General features: G+C 36.7%; 1 protein-coding gene across 10 annotated transcripts in view; it reads right to left on the bottom strand.

Moving 5' to 3' along the window:
• LOC128663865 (phospholipid scramblase 3) overlaps positions 1-17,491 on the bottom strand; it is a 201,994-nt gene that overhangs the window by 44,078 nt on the left and 140,425 nt on the right. For 8 of the 10 annotated variants that reach the window (XM_053718416.1, XM_053718414.1, XM_053718417.1 and 5 more), the window contains one exon: positions 10,203-10,230. The exons of the other annotated variants lie outside the window; for them this stretch is intronic. In XM_053718416.1, the coding sequence (XP_053574391.1) occupies positions 10,203-10,230 (28 nt within the window). The remainder of the gene's footprint in view (positions 1-10,202; positions 10,231-17,491) is intronic. 10 annotated transcript variants of the gene reach the window in all.

Raw genomic sequence — 17,491 nt, 5'->3', positions numbered from 1 at the left:
TATATTTATATGTGTATATATGTCTGTAAATACATTTATACATATATAAATACATAAATACATATGTAGTCATGAAAATATGAATATTTCATATTCCATTGGTCTTCACATACAAGAATATGTTCTATTTATTCATAAATAAATATTTCTACATAAATATGATGTTTTTTGGTACAATATATATCTATACCTATATATCTATATCATAATATATAGCAGGGACTTGCAGTCAAGAGAGGCAGGGAAGGCAGCGTCTCCTCTGTCATGAAAAGAAAAAAGAAAACAATGTGAAAGAGAGAGACAAGCTCAACCTCTCTTAATTGCACAACCGCTTAAATGGTGGTGGATGGAGAGTGGACCCACTGTATTTTAGGTCAGGTGTCATATGACATAATTAGGCCAATCATGAAAAAGACCCAGGTGAGCAAGCTATAATACCTGCTTCATGGAAGGGCGTGTCTTGAGACAGTGTTAGTGTAAGAGAAGCACTCTCTCTGACAATATGTGGGCAGGAACTACTTAGGATAGGGAACTATAAGCAGCAGACTCGCAAGGAAGCATTGCAGGAATTACTAGCTGATTGAGCCTGTCATTCCCAGCCCCAGCATTGCCTAGCCAGCCTACTTCTGGTCTCGCAGGACTAGGGCCAGCTTCAGCCTTCACCCAGTCTACTCTTGCAGGTAAGGGGCTCTGGCTTATCTCTGAGGTATGCCTATATATATATATACATATATATATAGTACTGTGCAAAAGTCTTAGGCCACCATCAGCTTTGTTGTTTTAGGAAAGTTTAAATGATCATCCATATTAATTTTTCGGTCTCATTATTAAGATCCAAACAGAAAATACAGGAAATATGTACACAAAATATAATAAAACACAATTTTCAGAACAAAATGGCTTCTTCAGGCAAACGTCAGTATTTAGTGTGACCTCCCTTGGCACTAAGCACATCTTGAACTCTTTTGGGGAGACTGTCCTGAAGTTTTCTGAAGAAATCCTCTTTCATCACTTCCCAGAGTTCTTCTTTAGATTTAGGTTGTGTTTTATTTTTTTCTCTGTGGAGGCCAGTCCATGACTGTCAGTGTTTTATCAGCTGTTTGTTTCTCCAAATATGATTTCACTGCATTAGCAGTGTGTTTGTGATCGTTATCATGCTGAGGAATTAAACCATTCCCAATCAGGTGCTTTCCATAAGAAATGGCATGATGAATTAAAATCTGTCTGTACTTTTCAGTATTCATGATCCCATCAATTCAGACAATATCGCCAACACCACTGGCAGAAATGCAGCCCCAAACCAGGACAGACCCTCCACTATGTTTCACTGAAGGCCACAAGCACGCATTCTTCCATCTCTCTCCAGCTCTTCTTCTAACATATTATCGACGATTGGACCCACAAATTTCAAACTTGGATTTTTCACTCCATAATAAACTTTTCCACTGATCTTTGTTCCAATCTTTGTGAGCTTTAGCATATCTTAGACTTTTAACCATGTTCCCCTTCCAAAAAAAGTGGTTTATTGGCTGCTACCCATCCATAAAGACCATTACTGATCAAGCTTCTTCGGACTGTAGAAGGGTCAACTTGGCATCCCGATGAAGCTGCCAGATGCTAAGCCAGGTCCTTGCTGGACTTCTTCCAGTCTCTCAAAGATTAAACTTCTAATCAGAGGTATAAAATGTTTTCTTGGCCTTCCAGTCCTTTTTTGTCTTTGACCTCTCCTGATTCTTCAAGTTTCTTTTTTTTTTTTTTTAATTCTTTATTTCTATCCAACAGTGTGCACAGGGAAATCAAATTACATAACTTTACGCCACGCAGGGCTAAATATTATACATTTGTACAAAGACCATCTATTGACAATAAACAAAACTTGCTACTACATGCTTCCATAATATATCTGTACACACCTATGGGCTTTTTTTAATTATATTTTAAACAAAAACACCCTAAACAAACCTAAAAAAAATAATAATAAAATAAATAAAAAAAATTTATTTCTCTCTCCCTCCCCCCCTCTCCCCCCACTTCGCCCAATCCTGAGGAACCCTGATAAGCTGGCCCTGAACTTCCGTTATCGATATGAGATAGACTTGAGTGGTTGTTCCCTGATTACCTACCCTCCTATCTACTCCACTGTTGGGGAAGAATGCTTTTTAATATAAGTAATGTAAACTTCGGGGAGTTTTGAATTGGAGATATAAATTGAATTTGTGCAGTTAGTGGCCAGTCCCTGATAAACTTTAGCCATTTGTAGAAAAAGCTTTTCAGTCTATGTTCCGTGCAAGTCTTCATGTTGAAAAGCTCCATTGTCATTTGCAGCTTTATAGTATCTATAAATTCTTTAAAGCTGAGGGGTCTTGTAGATTTCCAATATTTAAATATAATGTTACGCGCTACCAGTATTGCTGTATTTATAAGCAATTTATCTGCTTTTGGGGCCATTTTGTTGCAGAGGAAGAATACATTAACAGGCGCCAAAGAGAATCTAGTCTGTAGGTATTTGTTGAGCCAGAAATTAATTTTCCCCCAAAATTTTCTGATCTTTGGGCATAGCCACAAAAAATGAACAATATCTGCTTTTTCAGCCCTAGATTTATAACATTTACACTTACACACTGTTTTTGCCCATTTATTTATTCTATCCGGCGTCAGATAGTAGTTATTTAACAATTTAAGTTGTGATTCCCTAAAACTGGTGACCAACAAAGCTGCTTCCACATTGGAGATGCTATTTTTAATATCCTGTATCTATATATGTGGGAAAAATATATTTACGTAACTTTTGATAGATTCAAGATGCATCGCCCCTGCTTTGCACATAACAGGTTATACCATACTGAGATAGACCTTTTTCCAGCTTTGTACAATTTAAGAGCTAATTCTATTTCCTGCCATCCCCTATCTGTACCGACTAATTGACCTAGCTGATAATAGTAGCTTCTGCATTGGAGGTATGCATAATTTTTTTTTTACACTAACTGATATTTATACGCCAATTCTGCAAATGTCTGTATAGATGATGAACCATCCTGTCTAAGCTGGGACCAGTTTATTAAACCTCTCTCTCTCCAGACTTTAAAGATCGGGTCATATATGCCCGGACTAAAATCAGGCATGCCCACAATGGGGCTGTATTTAGAAATATGAAATTGCTCATTCAGGGTTAAACAATATTTCTGCCAGGCCCTGATGATATTCTGAATCATTATTAACCCAATAACATTACTTGGCATTATTTTTTTATCGGTATGTAGAACTGCCTTGAGGTCAAATGGTGATATTAGTTCTGACTCAAGCTTATAGTATGTAATGTAATCTCCCTCCACTAACCAATCCGCCGCAAATTTAACCATTGCCGCTAAGTTATAATCTTTCAAGCAAGGAAGCGTAAAGCCGCCTTCTTGTCTACGGTGCACCATCCTGCTCATTGCCAGGCGTGGTTTAGCCTTGTTCCATAAAAAATAGGCTATTGATTTATTATATTTTTGGAGGTCTGTCTTTGTTATAAATAGTGGGAGATTCTGTAGTAAAAATAGGATTTTAGGAAATACAATTGTTTTGATTACCATTATCTTTGCTGATAGAGATAGATTGTATCTATTCCATTTTGCTAGAGCCTCCGGCAGTCTCTCAAAAACATTTTCATAATTTAGTCTTTACCAATCATGTGGGTTCTTACTAATATACAGACCTAGATATTTTAGCTGCTCTACCTCTTGAAATCCATGGTTAGAAAAGCTTTGATTATTTTTTTGTATCCAGAGTAATTCTGATTTATTTCGATTTACCTTGTATCCAGAGAATTTGCTATATGCCTCTATTATATTTAAACATTTTGGTATACTTTCTGATGTGTTATATAGAAACAAAATCAAATCATCCGCGTATAATGATATTTTTACATGTTGTTTGCCAATTCTGGCGCCTACTAAATCCTGTCTCAAGAGAATTGCCAAGGGCTCGAGTGAGATATTAAATAAAAGTGGTGACAGTGGGCAACCCTGCCTTGTCCCCTTTTGGAGTGTTATGTATTGAGATAGTTCTGAATTTACTGAAAGTTGTGATCGTGGTTTATTATATATTAACTTAACCAAGTTAAGGAAATTTCCATGCAAGCCAAATTTATCTACTGCCGTAAATAGATGATCCCAGGTAATAGCATCAAATGCCTTCTCTGCATCTAAACCCAAGAGGGCCAAATCTCCTTCACACTTTTTCTTGTGTCTATGGTCTTTATTATAATAATAGTCTAAAGCTACAAGGATACGTCTAATGTTTCTTACTACATTTCTGCCAGGCATGAAACCTGCCTGGTCCTGATGTATAACTTCTCCCAGCACTTTTTTGAGTCTCTCTGCAATTATAGCCATCAGTAGCTTGTAATCTACATTCAGTAGAGAGATTGGCCTATATGACCCAAGTTCATCATGACTCTTACCTTTCTTGTGGATAAGTGTAATAATCGAGTCTGTGAAGTAATTGGACTGTTTATTATTGTTAATAAAATATTCATTGAATAATTTTTCTAAAGTGCCGGTTATGTTTATTTTCATACTTTTATAAAATTCGGCTGGTAACCTGTCCGGCCCTGGTGCCTTATTATTTTTCAAGTTCTTGATGGCATTGTAAATTTCAGCTTCCGTTATTCTTTGATTAATTTTACTGAGAGATTCACTCGAGATCTTAGGTATTTTAATTTTTTGCCAAAATTCTGCTTTTGCAAGTCCGTCAATGTTTTCACCGGTATAGAGTTTTTGATAGTTCTTAAAGAATGCCTGTCTAATTTCAGATGCCCGGGTGCAGTATCTGTCTCCTTCTCTTACACTTGGGATTACGTTCCTGCTATTTTTTATTTTTCCCAATTTAGCCAAGTATCCCGCGGAAATGCCGAGAGGGCCTTGAAATGTAGATTTATTTTTCAAGTCTGCAGAAGCCCAGTACTGTTTTAGAAAAATTTCTCTTTCGACTTTTGCCTTGTTATACTTGTCCCATGCTGTCGCTTGGGGATTATTCAAGTACGCGTTATATGCATTCTTCAACTGATTGGCTAGCTGTAACTCACGAGCCTTGTTTTTTTTTTTAATCTTGGACATATATGCTATGATCTCTCCGCGGATTACCGCTTTCCCAGATTCCCATAAAATCTCAGTTTTTTCAATAGATGTAAGATTATCTTTTACAAAATTTTTCCATGTCATGTCTAGCCAATTACAGAATTTGCTATTATTACTCATGTATTTTGGAAAAAAGAATCTATTGTTATGTGATATCTTTCTAAGTTTTATTTCCATACCTATAATAGCATGATCTGATAGAAGGATTTCATTGATCGTAGATACTACATCATATTTAAAGGCAGACTTATCAACCAGAAATAAATCTAGACGAGAATTTTTTTTAAATGCTCTAGATTCGCATGTATAATTACGCTCGTCTGGATGTTGTATTCTCCATATATCGTGTACCTCTAATACTTTTATGAATTTTCTAAATAACTTGGCTTCCTGTCTATATACTTGCATATTTCTCTGCCTATATCTATCGATAACGGGGTTCACTGTCATATTAAAATCTCCCATAATTATCAGATTTTGTCCTCGTAGTGGAAAGAGTTTTTTTTCCAAGTTATCCCAGAATTCTTTATCATGTTTGTTTGGGCCGTACACATTACAGAATGACCATATGGTTTTATTTATTCTTATCTGAATTATAATATAACGCCCTTCTATGTCAATGTCGCTATTAATTATCTCATATTCTAGGTTTCTATGGAACAGGATTGCCACACCTCTGCTACGTTTTTCACATGGTGTTGCTATAATTTCCTTTACCCAATTAACCTTAAGTTTTTCTATCTCTGGTTTCTTTAGATGTAGTTCTTGTAAGAACATGATGTCTGCTTTTTGTTTTTTAAGTAATTTAAGAATGTTTTTCCTTTTAATTGGGGAGGTAACCCCTCCCACATTCCATTAGGCTAAATTCACTCTATCCATGTACCTTTAAAATCTGTATCTTGACTGATCAAACCATGCAGCAAAAAAAACCCCTTAGAGGAAAAAACATGGAAGACCAGGGAAGATTTGTTAAAAACATAAAAGTGGGGGAGAGGGAGAGGAGAGAGGACAAAGGAGAGAGAGAGAGAGAGAGAGAGAGAGAGAGAAAGAAAAAAAAAAAAAAAGGAATACCCCTACAAATAACACAGCATGGGGTCTGGGGTTCCTTCTCCCACAGAACTCCCAAGAGAAAAAAAACAACACACACTTTAAGAAACCAGCATCTATTAAAAGTACTCTGCTTCCACACAATGCATGAGACCTTTTTGTTAGTAGAACCTAATGTGGATATACATAAAAAAGACCTCTCTAGCTTTATATTCATCAACCTTAATCTGACTAGCTTGCTCTCTATGTTCAGTCCAGTACAGGCCTAGACTTAATTCCTACTACCTGCTACTTTTGTTTTTTTGAGTTGTTATTTCTAGGTTATTTACAAGAAAAAAAGATTTAGCTTCTTCGCTGTTATTTAGAGCCATATTGTTTCCCTCTGTATCTTCTACCACTATTTTTGCCGGATATCTTAAGCTAGCCTTGTAATTATTCTTTATTAAAGATGTACAGAAGGGGGCCATGACTTTTCTTTTAGTGGCCGTTTCTATAGAATAATCCTGAAAGATATGTACTTGGTTTGTTCCTATAAAAAATGGGTTATGCTTTCTATATGCTCGCATTATTTCCACTTTCTCTTGAAAGTTCAAGTATTTTACCATGACCATTCTTGGCCTTGTATATCCATCCTGATACTTGGTACTAGCGCCCGTTCTGTGCGCTCTTTCTACTTGCAATTTACCATTTTGTATTGACATCCCCAATAAATTAGGTAAGGTTACAGCTGCAAATGTAATTAAGTCTTTATACTCATTACCCTCAGATAGACCTACAATGCGTATATTGCTACGCCTAGACCTGTCTTCTAGATCTTCGATTTTATTTTGTAAAGATTTTATTAGGTCTACTGTTTCTTTATTAGTTACCTCCTAAGTGTTATAAGCATCCTCTATATTCGAGACTCGCGTCTCTACTTCAGACAGACGCTGTGCGAATTGTCTTATTTCTGCTGTGAGGCCGCTAATTTCTTTTCTAATTGAATCAAACTGGGGCATTATCAAGGTGGCCATTTGGTCTATTAAGGTTTGGGAGTCATGTGAATAACTAGCTTCACTTGTATCTAGTTTTTCTGAGGAGTTTTCCTGTAGTAATTTAGATTTTTTATCTTTTTTTGCTGGCATAGCTGGAGATTTGTTTTTTGCGTTTGAAATATACCTTTCCATGCCCCCTTCAATGTAAGATGTGATGTTATGTGATGTGATGTGAGTATATTTCGTGGTATGTGAATACTTATTAGTGAGTCTGCGAAATAAAATAACCCACTACCTTTTTTTTTTCCTCTTTTTTTTGTGATCAGTGTTAATAATAAAAAAAATGCTAAACTACCCTGTCTCTCTGGAGTACATATTTGTGACGTGTATTTGTGATAAAATTAAACCTTCTATCTTATAAAATGTGATTTGTGCATATGGGGCTGCAAAGTTAACCAATTAATGGATGGAGAATGACCAGTCTACTGAGTAATCTCTCCTTTGATTGAGCCAACCTAGCCTAGTACAAGGCAGTTACAAATAGCAGAATTGCTGTTTTTGGTTCTTTAAACAAGCAAACTCATAACAGACCAAAACCCTTATAAGATTTTTGCTCAGTTTCCCCTATACCAAAATGGTTATAACATCATAAACAACATTTGACTGAGAATTATTTAAACAAGATGGAACCAGGCCACACTTTATGGAGATCAAGTTGCTCATCTACCATCAATTCTTGAATTCTTCAGGCCTAGCTGCAATCAACATAAATTTACATGATAGTACATTCTGGCTTTCGCACTAATTAAACACAGGCCAAGACCATATTTATGTATATCTCTATAACCGTCCTTTTAACCGTCCCTTTTTTTTTTTTTTTTTTTTTATGTGCAGGGTCCGTAGAGACTATCTTCACTATACGCTATCTGGTAACTTCTCGCCAGATACAGCTAGGAAGTCTCAAATTTGTTATTTTCTTCTTTCTGTAGTATAAAAAACAGCTTTTTTTTTTTTTTATCTTTTCTTTTCCTGGCTCTCAAAATGCACAACCAGCCAAAGTTAGCTTGAACAATAGGGAGCAGCTGATAGTTCTGCGGCTTACTTAGCAAATACTATAGCTCTCTCCCAGATGGTAGGAAATAAGACAAGTTATTATATTCTTTTCTACATATACTGGTAGCGTTCAGCTTTCAGGTTCACCTCACCATCAGATATTATTGCATTTGTATTAAAGTTATTTACCAGACACGCAAACTATTGCCAATAGAAGAAAACAGTGCAGTTTAAATTGTGTGCCAGGCACTATACTTGCGATTTCCTTGCAGTCCGCAGTCGTTTCTGCCCTCCCTGACCGCTCTTCAAAGAGGCCAAATGATGGCAGTTTTTCCACCAAGCGCTGCTCTGTTCAGGACAACTCACCAGGGGATGCCGAAGACCACTGCAGAGAATTTCCGCCAAAGAGCATTGCTTTTAAGACCAGCGGTCTTCTTGGGTTACGCTATAGAAGATCCTGCCTTTACCAAAGTTTGGGCTGTTTCAGGCCAGGGGCATTTGAGCTTCTGGCAAGCTGCGTGTCTGGGTATCTGAATGAACGGGTACCGGGGCAGTCCCCGTCTGCTGAAATCTGCTGGTATCAGTGCTGGTATCAGTGCCACCTGATAATATTGGCAAAATGAAGGCCACCGTCTGCAGCTGTAAACACCTATCCTCCCCGGGCAGTTGCGCTGGAAACATCCGCCAACAGGAGCATGGCTGCAGGTGAAAAGAGACGGTCTTAGATGCTCATAGCTACGTGCTGAGCTTGTACGCACCGGATGCTGTCGTGTGCGTCTCACCGGAAGCCCCGTCATGTCCCTTTAATGCCAAAAACTTTCAGGCGATTCTTCAAGTTTCTTTATAACAACTTGAATACCCCATCTTAAATATCCTGTTATTTGCTGAGAGTGGCCTTGCAGATGTAAAAGTATGATTTTATGTCTGTCAAATTCTGTGATCTTTGGCACTTTGAATGGAATGATGTGATTGAAAGTTGGTCTTATTAGCAAGAGTCCAATTAACTAAACTCATATCACATTTGTTTGTAAAGCTCAAGCATGTCCTGCATAAACCTGGTATAATAGACCTTTTTCACAGCAGTTAGTTTGATATGAAATAGTAGGACAAATACAGGCGTTAGCAATTACATTAATTAGGGTTCCATTCCATTTAGGTTTTCGAGAGTCAAGTTCCTGCTATTGCTCAAGTGTAAGGGGAGGTCACACTAAATACTTGCCACTTTAACCTATACAAGAATTTTTTTCTGATTTTTTTTTTATGTTTTTTTTTTTTAATACTGCATACAAATATCCTGTATTTTCTGTTTGTATTCTAATAAAGAGACTGAGAAATAATTATATATGGTCATTATACCATTGTGAAAACAAATCTAATGGTGGCCATTGCACAGTACTGTATAAATATAAATTAAAGGAATATATATATATATATATATATATATATATATATATATATATATATATATATATATATAAAAAAGAACCATTTTCTTTTAAGTGAGGAACATAGGAATTTGAATTATTCTAAATGCACATTCGGCTTTAGCACAGTTGGTCTAGTCGGGGTTAGCACTCAAGTGATAAATAAAAAAAGCCTTTTTAGCATGCCCCATAGAAGTTTAGGGGGAGAGGGACTAAGCGTGGTTGTAGTATATGAAGTTTTATAGTTAGTACACCTTTTGCTCGTCTGCTAATTTTTTACTTTTAACTTGTAATATGCGCACTAATTTAGCTGCGTTAATTTTTTACATTGAGCGCTGTTAGCTCTTGTAATCTGGCCCTAAATGACTGAAATGTAGATTTGATATGTTGCAAAAAATAAGGGAGAAAAATGTTCTAAGAGCAGATAAACAACAAGGGAGACAGACTGTAAAAATGTTTGGACAAATAAGGGAGATACCTGGAAGGGAGGGTTGGCAACCCTACTTAAATACCATTTAATAACATCTATGCATATATTTTATTTTTCTCCATCCCACACACTAATGTAGAATGCTGTAACTTACTTGTCTGTTTAACGTGAACTTCATTGATCTGTAATGAGAGATAAAACCCCCCATTAAATATACATTGCTTAACAAACACCCTGTAAGAGTAAAAAATTAAATGACTTATTTTCCCCTCTTCTGCAAGATTCCTTTTTAAATGGACAGTAAAGTAAAAATCAAATTTTAATTTTCAAATAGAGCATGAAGTTTTAAACAACTTTTCAATGCACATCTATTATCAATTTGCTTTATTCTCTTGGTATTCTTTGCTGATGGAGCAGCAATGCACCAACATCAAAAAACATATGCAGGCTCGGATTGAGCATTGGGCACACCGGGCAAATGCTTGGTGGGCCAGGGCCAGGGCCGGCTCATCTATGGGACACTGTAGACACTGTAATTAGTGTTAAATATGATTCTGTATATTTGACAATGTTTTTAATAGTAGATGTGTGAAGTTATGTAATCCTATACTTCACCAATAATATTTGGATACTTCATTTTTTTTAACCAAATAATTTAACAGAAAAGGAGTGAATGCATCGCGGTTACCACTGGATGGCGGAAATGTAATATACCTATGGGTGTGGCAGTGGTTTTGTGATTACTATGGTATATAAGTGTGAATATGTGTGTCTTATCATTACGTTGATAAAGGCTCATGTGGAGGCTGAAATGTTGAAGAGAGAGCTAAGTCTTATGTGATTTTATTGATACTTACAGGCTAAAGCTCTGAAAGAATACAAAGTGTGCAGTCCTGTATGGATAACTATATATACATACTGTGTGCATAAATATTTATTTATAAAATATTTTACCAAGAAGGATACATTGAGATTTCTCTCGTTTTCAAGTATGTCCTGTATGAGCACATATGTGTGTGTATGTGGTTATAAGTGTGTATTTGTGTGGTTTGCGTGCAAATGAGTGTTTGTATGTGTGATGTGCGTGCATATAAGTGTGTGTATGTTGTGCGTGCAAATGAGTGTATGTGTGCATGAAGCGTGGGTGTGCCTACGCGAAACATGTCAGGTGTTTAAGTCTGCTTATGTCTCTGTGGACGAAATAAACCTTACCTGATTTGAACAGCAAGTTAATTTGTTTGCAGTGATTTCTCTTTTTTTGTTCCCATTGTGTGCATATGAGTGTGTGCATGTGTTTGTATTTGTGAGTGTGTGCATATAAGTGTGTGTATGTGTATATGAATGGGTGTATGTGTTGTGTGTGTATGTATGTATGTGGGTGTATGTGTGGTGTGTGTGTGCATATGAGTGTGTGCATGTATTTGTATTTGTGAGTGTGTGCATGTGTTGTGTGCATGTATATGAGTGTGTATATGTTTGTTGTGTGTGCATATGAGTGGGTGTACGTGTGGTCTGCGTGCATATAAGTGTGTGTATGTGTGGTGTGCGTGCATATGAGTGTGTGATGTGGGGTGTATGTATGGCGTGCATGCATATGAGTGTGGACTGTTAAATAAAAAAGTGGCAGGGGGAGTGGGTTGTTTTGTCTTAAAATGCTCCTTCCTATTTTTGTTATCAATCTGGCCCTGGGCATATGTGCGGAATCACAAATCAGCAGCTAGATCCCAGGCAGCAATGAATTGTTGCTTCTGAGTCTAACTAGGTATGTTTGTCAACAAAGGATACCAAGAGAACAAAGTAACATTGATAGTAGAAGTAAACTGGAAAGTGGTTCAAAATTGCAAGTTCTATCTGAATAATGAAAGTTTAATTTTAAATTAAGGTTAATTAAGGTTCTACAGAACGCCACAATTTTAATTTATGAACCCAGAGATTCCATAAGAAGTATAGGTAGGCTTAGAAGATGCAATGCACTGCAGGGAACCAGCTGGTGATTGGTGGTTGCACATATATGCCTCTTGTAATTGGAGCACCAGATGTGTTTAGCTAGCTTCCAGTAATGAACCTACTCTCCAACAAAGAACAAAGCATGTTTGATGAAAGATATAAAATGGAAAGTGGTTTAAATTTGCATGCTCTATCTGAATAATGAAAGTTTAATTTTGACTGTTCCTTTAAAATCCTCTTCAAAGCGCAATTAAGGTTCCACAGAACTCCACAATTTTAATTTCTAAACCCAGAGGTTCCATAAGAAGCATGCAAATCTCTCACATAATTCTACTCACACAGAGGTATTTTTATACGTTTCAAGCATACTCTATGAAATGTATGTTAAGTACTAAGGATTTCTAAAGAACACTATTAAGATTATAGTGTGGAATATTTTACTTTATCTGAATCTACATTCCATTCCATTATCCAATCATCTTCAACCTTCTTAGAAACAATTATGCATTTAGGGACAATGAAGTCTAAGTGACACATTCATAATTCAGACAGAGTATGCAATTTTTTTTTTTATAAACTTTTATTTATATCCAGCAGTGCATACAGAGAGAAAAAGAAAAAACATAATTGGCGCCACGCAGGGCCCCAAACAGACAACAGAGAAATCAAATGAAATTACCAACAGAAATATTTATCAATATAAACATGGTTTCTCTAAATTACATTGTATACTCTGCAGGAGGATTTTTCCCCCTTTTTTTTTTTTTAACTTCCTATCCTAACAATTTCTCAATCATTATGGCCTCCCTGTATATAATATTCTCAATCATTATGACCTTTACAATGTATAAGTGGAAAAGGAGAAAGAAGAAGAAAGAGAGAAAAAAAAAAAAAAAAGACTTGATATTATGTGAATGTAAGGGCTAATAGTCGGTACCCACCTCTGTAACGGAGGCAGACCAGGATTCATCTATGATAACTGAGAACTTTGAGATCTCGCAGCAGGATCACTTTTATATATACTCTAAGATGTTCCCTATTCTTCCTATCATCATAGTGAATTCCTTATCCAAATCTAGGTATTAGGTCAAATTTTATAGTCAAGGTCTAGACTGGTGATGCGGCAGTAGTCACCACTAATTAAGACAGGCCATAACAATACACCATACAACATGCAGCCACACAAAACCACAACAAAAAAACAAAAAAAAGGGGGAGGGAAAGGACTAGAGAGAGGGGGATTTTTATTCACCGCTCTCTATCTCCAGTTACCAAATGCCAAGAAGAACTATTTCTGAGTTCTTAAATGGGCAAATCAAGAAATCAATTTCCCTTTCTTGAAATGTTTTTATAAAAACTGCCCATTTATTAAAAAATGTTCTTATATCCGGTTCTTTGTCAATATTTGTATCTTTTTTGTTCTAGTATGCATTGTTTTTTTTAGATAATTCTTGACTTCGATAATGGTTGGCAGAGTTCTCATTTTCCATTTTTTACAGATCAAGTATCTAGAGGCCAAAATAGAGAGATTTACTAGTTTTTCATTACTCCGAGCGCTACTGTTAATATTTAAACATAGAATAATTTGATATAGTGATAGAGTGGTTATTTCAATTTTCAAGACATTTTTAAGCCAGTATTCCAATTTATTCCAAAATCTTCTAATCTTGGGCACTGCCAGAACATATGTATCAAATCTGCTGCAGGGCAGTAACATTTGGGGCATTTATTGAATTGTTGGTTATGCACTCTGAGGCCTCTCTCCGGGGTGAAATAAGCCCTATGAAGGAGCCTAAGATGCGCCTCTCGCCAGGTAGCCGAAATGGTGGTAGATGCGACTTTATTAATCGATAACTGAAGAGTTTTTGATACAATATTACTTTGAGGTATTAGGGAGGTCCAGGCCGTTGCCAACCCTTCCAGAGTAGGGGTGGCTTTACTGGCACTGAGTATGCGATAACACGGAGCAATAGACATAAAGCCATTTTTGGCTAAAGTTAGCCAGTTTTCCAACTTACCTAGCGCCCAGCACCAGTCGGCTTCTCTAACTAGTTCAGCGGTATAATGTCTTATTTGCAAATATGCAAAGAAATCTTTATTAACAAGATTAAATTCAGTCTTCAATTCCTCAAAAGACTTAATACACTTTCTTTCGCTATCTCTCAGAGAGGAGATCTTAACCAGGCCGTTGTTGTGCCATCGATTAAAGACAGCGGAATTTATCCCTGCTTGGAATTGTGGGTTTCCTATCATGGGAAGATAATTTGAAACAGTACTGGTTATTGCCAAGATTTTAGTTACTTTCCACCATGCTTTTATAGGATTATATATAGTTTTAAATCTTTTGATTTTTTCTGGGAGCTTCTTTGGCAGACAATGGATTAAAGCCACTGGAAAATATGGTTCACAGATATTAAGTTCAAGTTCATTATTAAGAATATAATTCTTAGTGAAGATCCAGTCCATTATTATACGTGCTAAGAAGCTGAGATTATAAAATCTAATATTTGGCACTGCTATGCCTCCATACTCCCTTGGTGCAATAAGTTTGGTAAAAGATATCTTGGATCTTTTCCCTTGCCATATAAATTGTATGAGTGCAGTATTAATTGAACGAATATCTTTTTCCAACAAGGTTAACGGGACATTCTGCAGAATGTAGAGGAGCTTAGGAAGAAGAATCATTTTAAACAATTCTGACAAATCTGTATGAATTATTTTGGGTAAGATGGTCTGTAGCCTATTTGCTAAGATAGAAGACATAATTTTATAATCAGAATTCAATAGAGCGATTGGCCTATATGACTCTTTTTGCAATGGATCCTTCCCTTCTTTTAAGATCAAAGTTGTAAATGACGAGGAGAAGGAGGATGAGACCGATTTGCCGTTAAGATAAACATCATTAAAAAGATTACTCAGATAAGGTATTATTTCAGGTGATAGAATTTTGTAGACTTCATTCGGAAGTCCGTCCGGGCCCGCTGCTTTATTGAGAGAGAGGTTAAAGATTACTTTCTCTATTTCTTCTCTTGAAATAAGAGAATTAAGGCTAATTATCTCATCGGCCGAGACTATCGGATAAGTGATTTTGATCCAGAACTCTGAAGCATTCGCAGCATCATACCCTCTACATGTGTATATATCTCGAAAATATTCTATGAATAGATCAGATATTTCTTCTGGTTTCATTACTTGCTTCCCATTGTGTGCGAGTCTTTCTATCCTTGGTTTGTTTCCTTCGTTTTTAACTAATCTGGCTAGCATTTTTCCAGATTTGTTGCCAAATCTATATAATTTGGCTTGAAATCTAAGTTCTCTGTAGGTTTCCTTGGGTCAGTAAGAAGTATCTCTAGTATTTTTAGCACGGATATATATTGCCCAGTTTAAGGGAGTTTTTTCAAGTAGGAAGTGGTTGTATGAGTTAACCAGAGAGTTGCCACACTTCCCTTTCTCTCAGCTTAATCTTTTTAGATAGCGTAGCGGCATAGGCCAAGATTTCTCTCTAAGCACAGCCCTTTGCAGCCTCCCAGAATATTTCTGGACGCTGCACATAATCTTTGTTAAAATTAGCGTATTCAGTGAACTTGTTTCTAATCCAATTCTTAAATTTTAAGTCTGTAGTGAGATGGTAAGGAAAAAAAAATTGCGATGTTTTGGGCTTAAGATGATCAAGATATAATTCGAGGGAGATGGGACCGTGATCAGATAAGAGAATAGGCATTATTCCTGCTTTAACTTTTGTTATAGGTAGGTGTTCGTCGATTAAAAATAAATCAATCCTGGAAAGGGTTTTGTGAGCTTTAGAGAGGCAGGTATAGTTCTGGACTTCCGGATTTTGGGCTCTCCAAATATCACGAATTGCAAGATTGTGTTTAATTTTCTTAAGTATTTTAGAGTCTAAATTGTCTTTTTTCTGCTTTAAGTGTTTAGCCTTATTTCTGAGTCGATCGAGGGGGCATTGTGGTGCCATGTTAAAATCACCCCCTACGATTAAATGGCCTTCACTAAATAACAAGAGTTTTGATTGAATTAGGTTCCAGAAATCTGGATCAGAGGTGTTTGGGCCATACACATTACAAAGAGTGTAAATTACTTGGGCAAACTTAAGTTTTACCAGAATATATCTCCCCCCAGGGTCAGCCTCAGAGTGCAAAACCTTCACCTCAGATCTTTTCCCAATTAAAATAGCCACACCTCTTTTTTTCCCTACACTTGGTGCTACAAAAACTTCCTTAACCCATTGTGCCTTTAATTTTAGAGATTCTTCTAAGTTTAAATGGGTTTCTTGGAGGAAACCGATATCGGCATGGACCTTTCGTAGATGGGCGAGTATCGCCTTTCGTTTAATGGGGGTCGAAATGCCTCCGACATTCCATGATACTATTTTCAATTTATTTATCTCTTGTGGCATTTACAGAGACAGGGAGGGAACAAGAGTGAGAGAAAAAAGAAAAAAAAAAGAAAAGAGAAAAAAAAAAAAAAAAAAACAACAGCCTAAACCCATTCATACAATCAACCAAACCATCCCCGACCCAAGGGGATTCCCTAGCCATAAGACTTATCCTTCCTTCAATTGTGGGTATCATCTTCTAGTGGAGTTAGGAGTTTACTGTCTGAAAAAGCTCTCAGCCATCTGGGCATCCTCAAAAAAGTGCACTATATCATTCACTACAACTCTGAGTTTAAAAGGGTAAATTAAAGTCGCACGATGTCCGTTTTGTATGAACTTGGTGCAAATGGGAGCTAGCTCTCTTCTTTTAGATGCTGTGTGGGCTGAAAAATCTTGGAAAATCAGAATCGTTACGTTATCTATGAGGAGTGGTTGGCTTTTGCGATAGTATTGTAGTATCATGTTTCTGTCCTGAAAATTAAGTAGCCTCGCTATTATAGGTCTCGGACGGTTGGTATTTTTAGTGCCTAAGCGAGGATTGCCTACTCTATGTGCTCTTTCCACTATAATTGGATGATAAGTTGGGGGAATTTTTAAGGCTTTAATAAGTGTGTCTGATATGAAAAAAGTTAGATTGTCATATTGCTTGTCCTCTGGAAGGCCTATTATGCGTATGTTATTTCTTCTGGAGCGATTTTCTAAATCCTCCAGTCTGTCATAGATTTTTTGAATATTGCTACTTGATGCCTCAATCTTTGAACTATGAACTGTTGTTAGATCTTCCAGATCTGATACTCGTTGTTCTGCTTCCTGAATTCTATTGGAAAATTGTTTGATCTCTTGAGATAGTGACAGAATATCTTGTTTGATCTCTGTCCTGAGGGCCTCAAATTTAGGAGCAAGAGCATCTGATATATTAGTAACCAGAGTCTGTAAGGTAATAGATTCAGGAATGGCTACCCTGTGAGGTGAAGTTGGTAATATCTCAGCAGCAGGTTCATGAGTGTTCTTAGATTTCTTGTCCCTTTGCCTGGCTGCCATGTTTGGGGAAAGTGTCTTGGATGAAGTGGAAAGAAATTTATCCATACGCTACGTGAGTGTGTGTA

This window comes from Bombina bombina, chromosome 6, assembly GCF_027579735.1.
Source record: "Bombina bombina isolate aBomBom1 chromosome 6, aBomBom1.pri, whole genome shotgun sequence".
Taxonomy (NCBI): Eukaryota; Metazoa; Chordata; class Amphibia; order Anura; family Bombinatoridae; genus Bombina; species Bombina bombina.
This window is presented reverse-complemented; position numbering and strand designations above follow the sequence as displayed.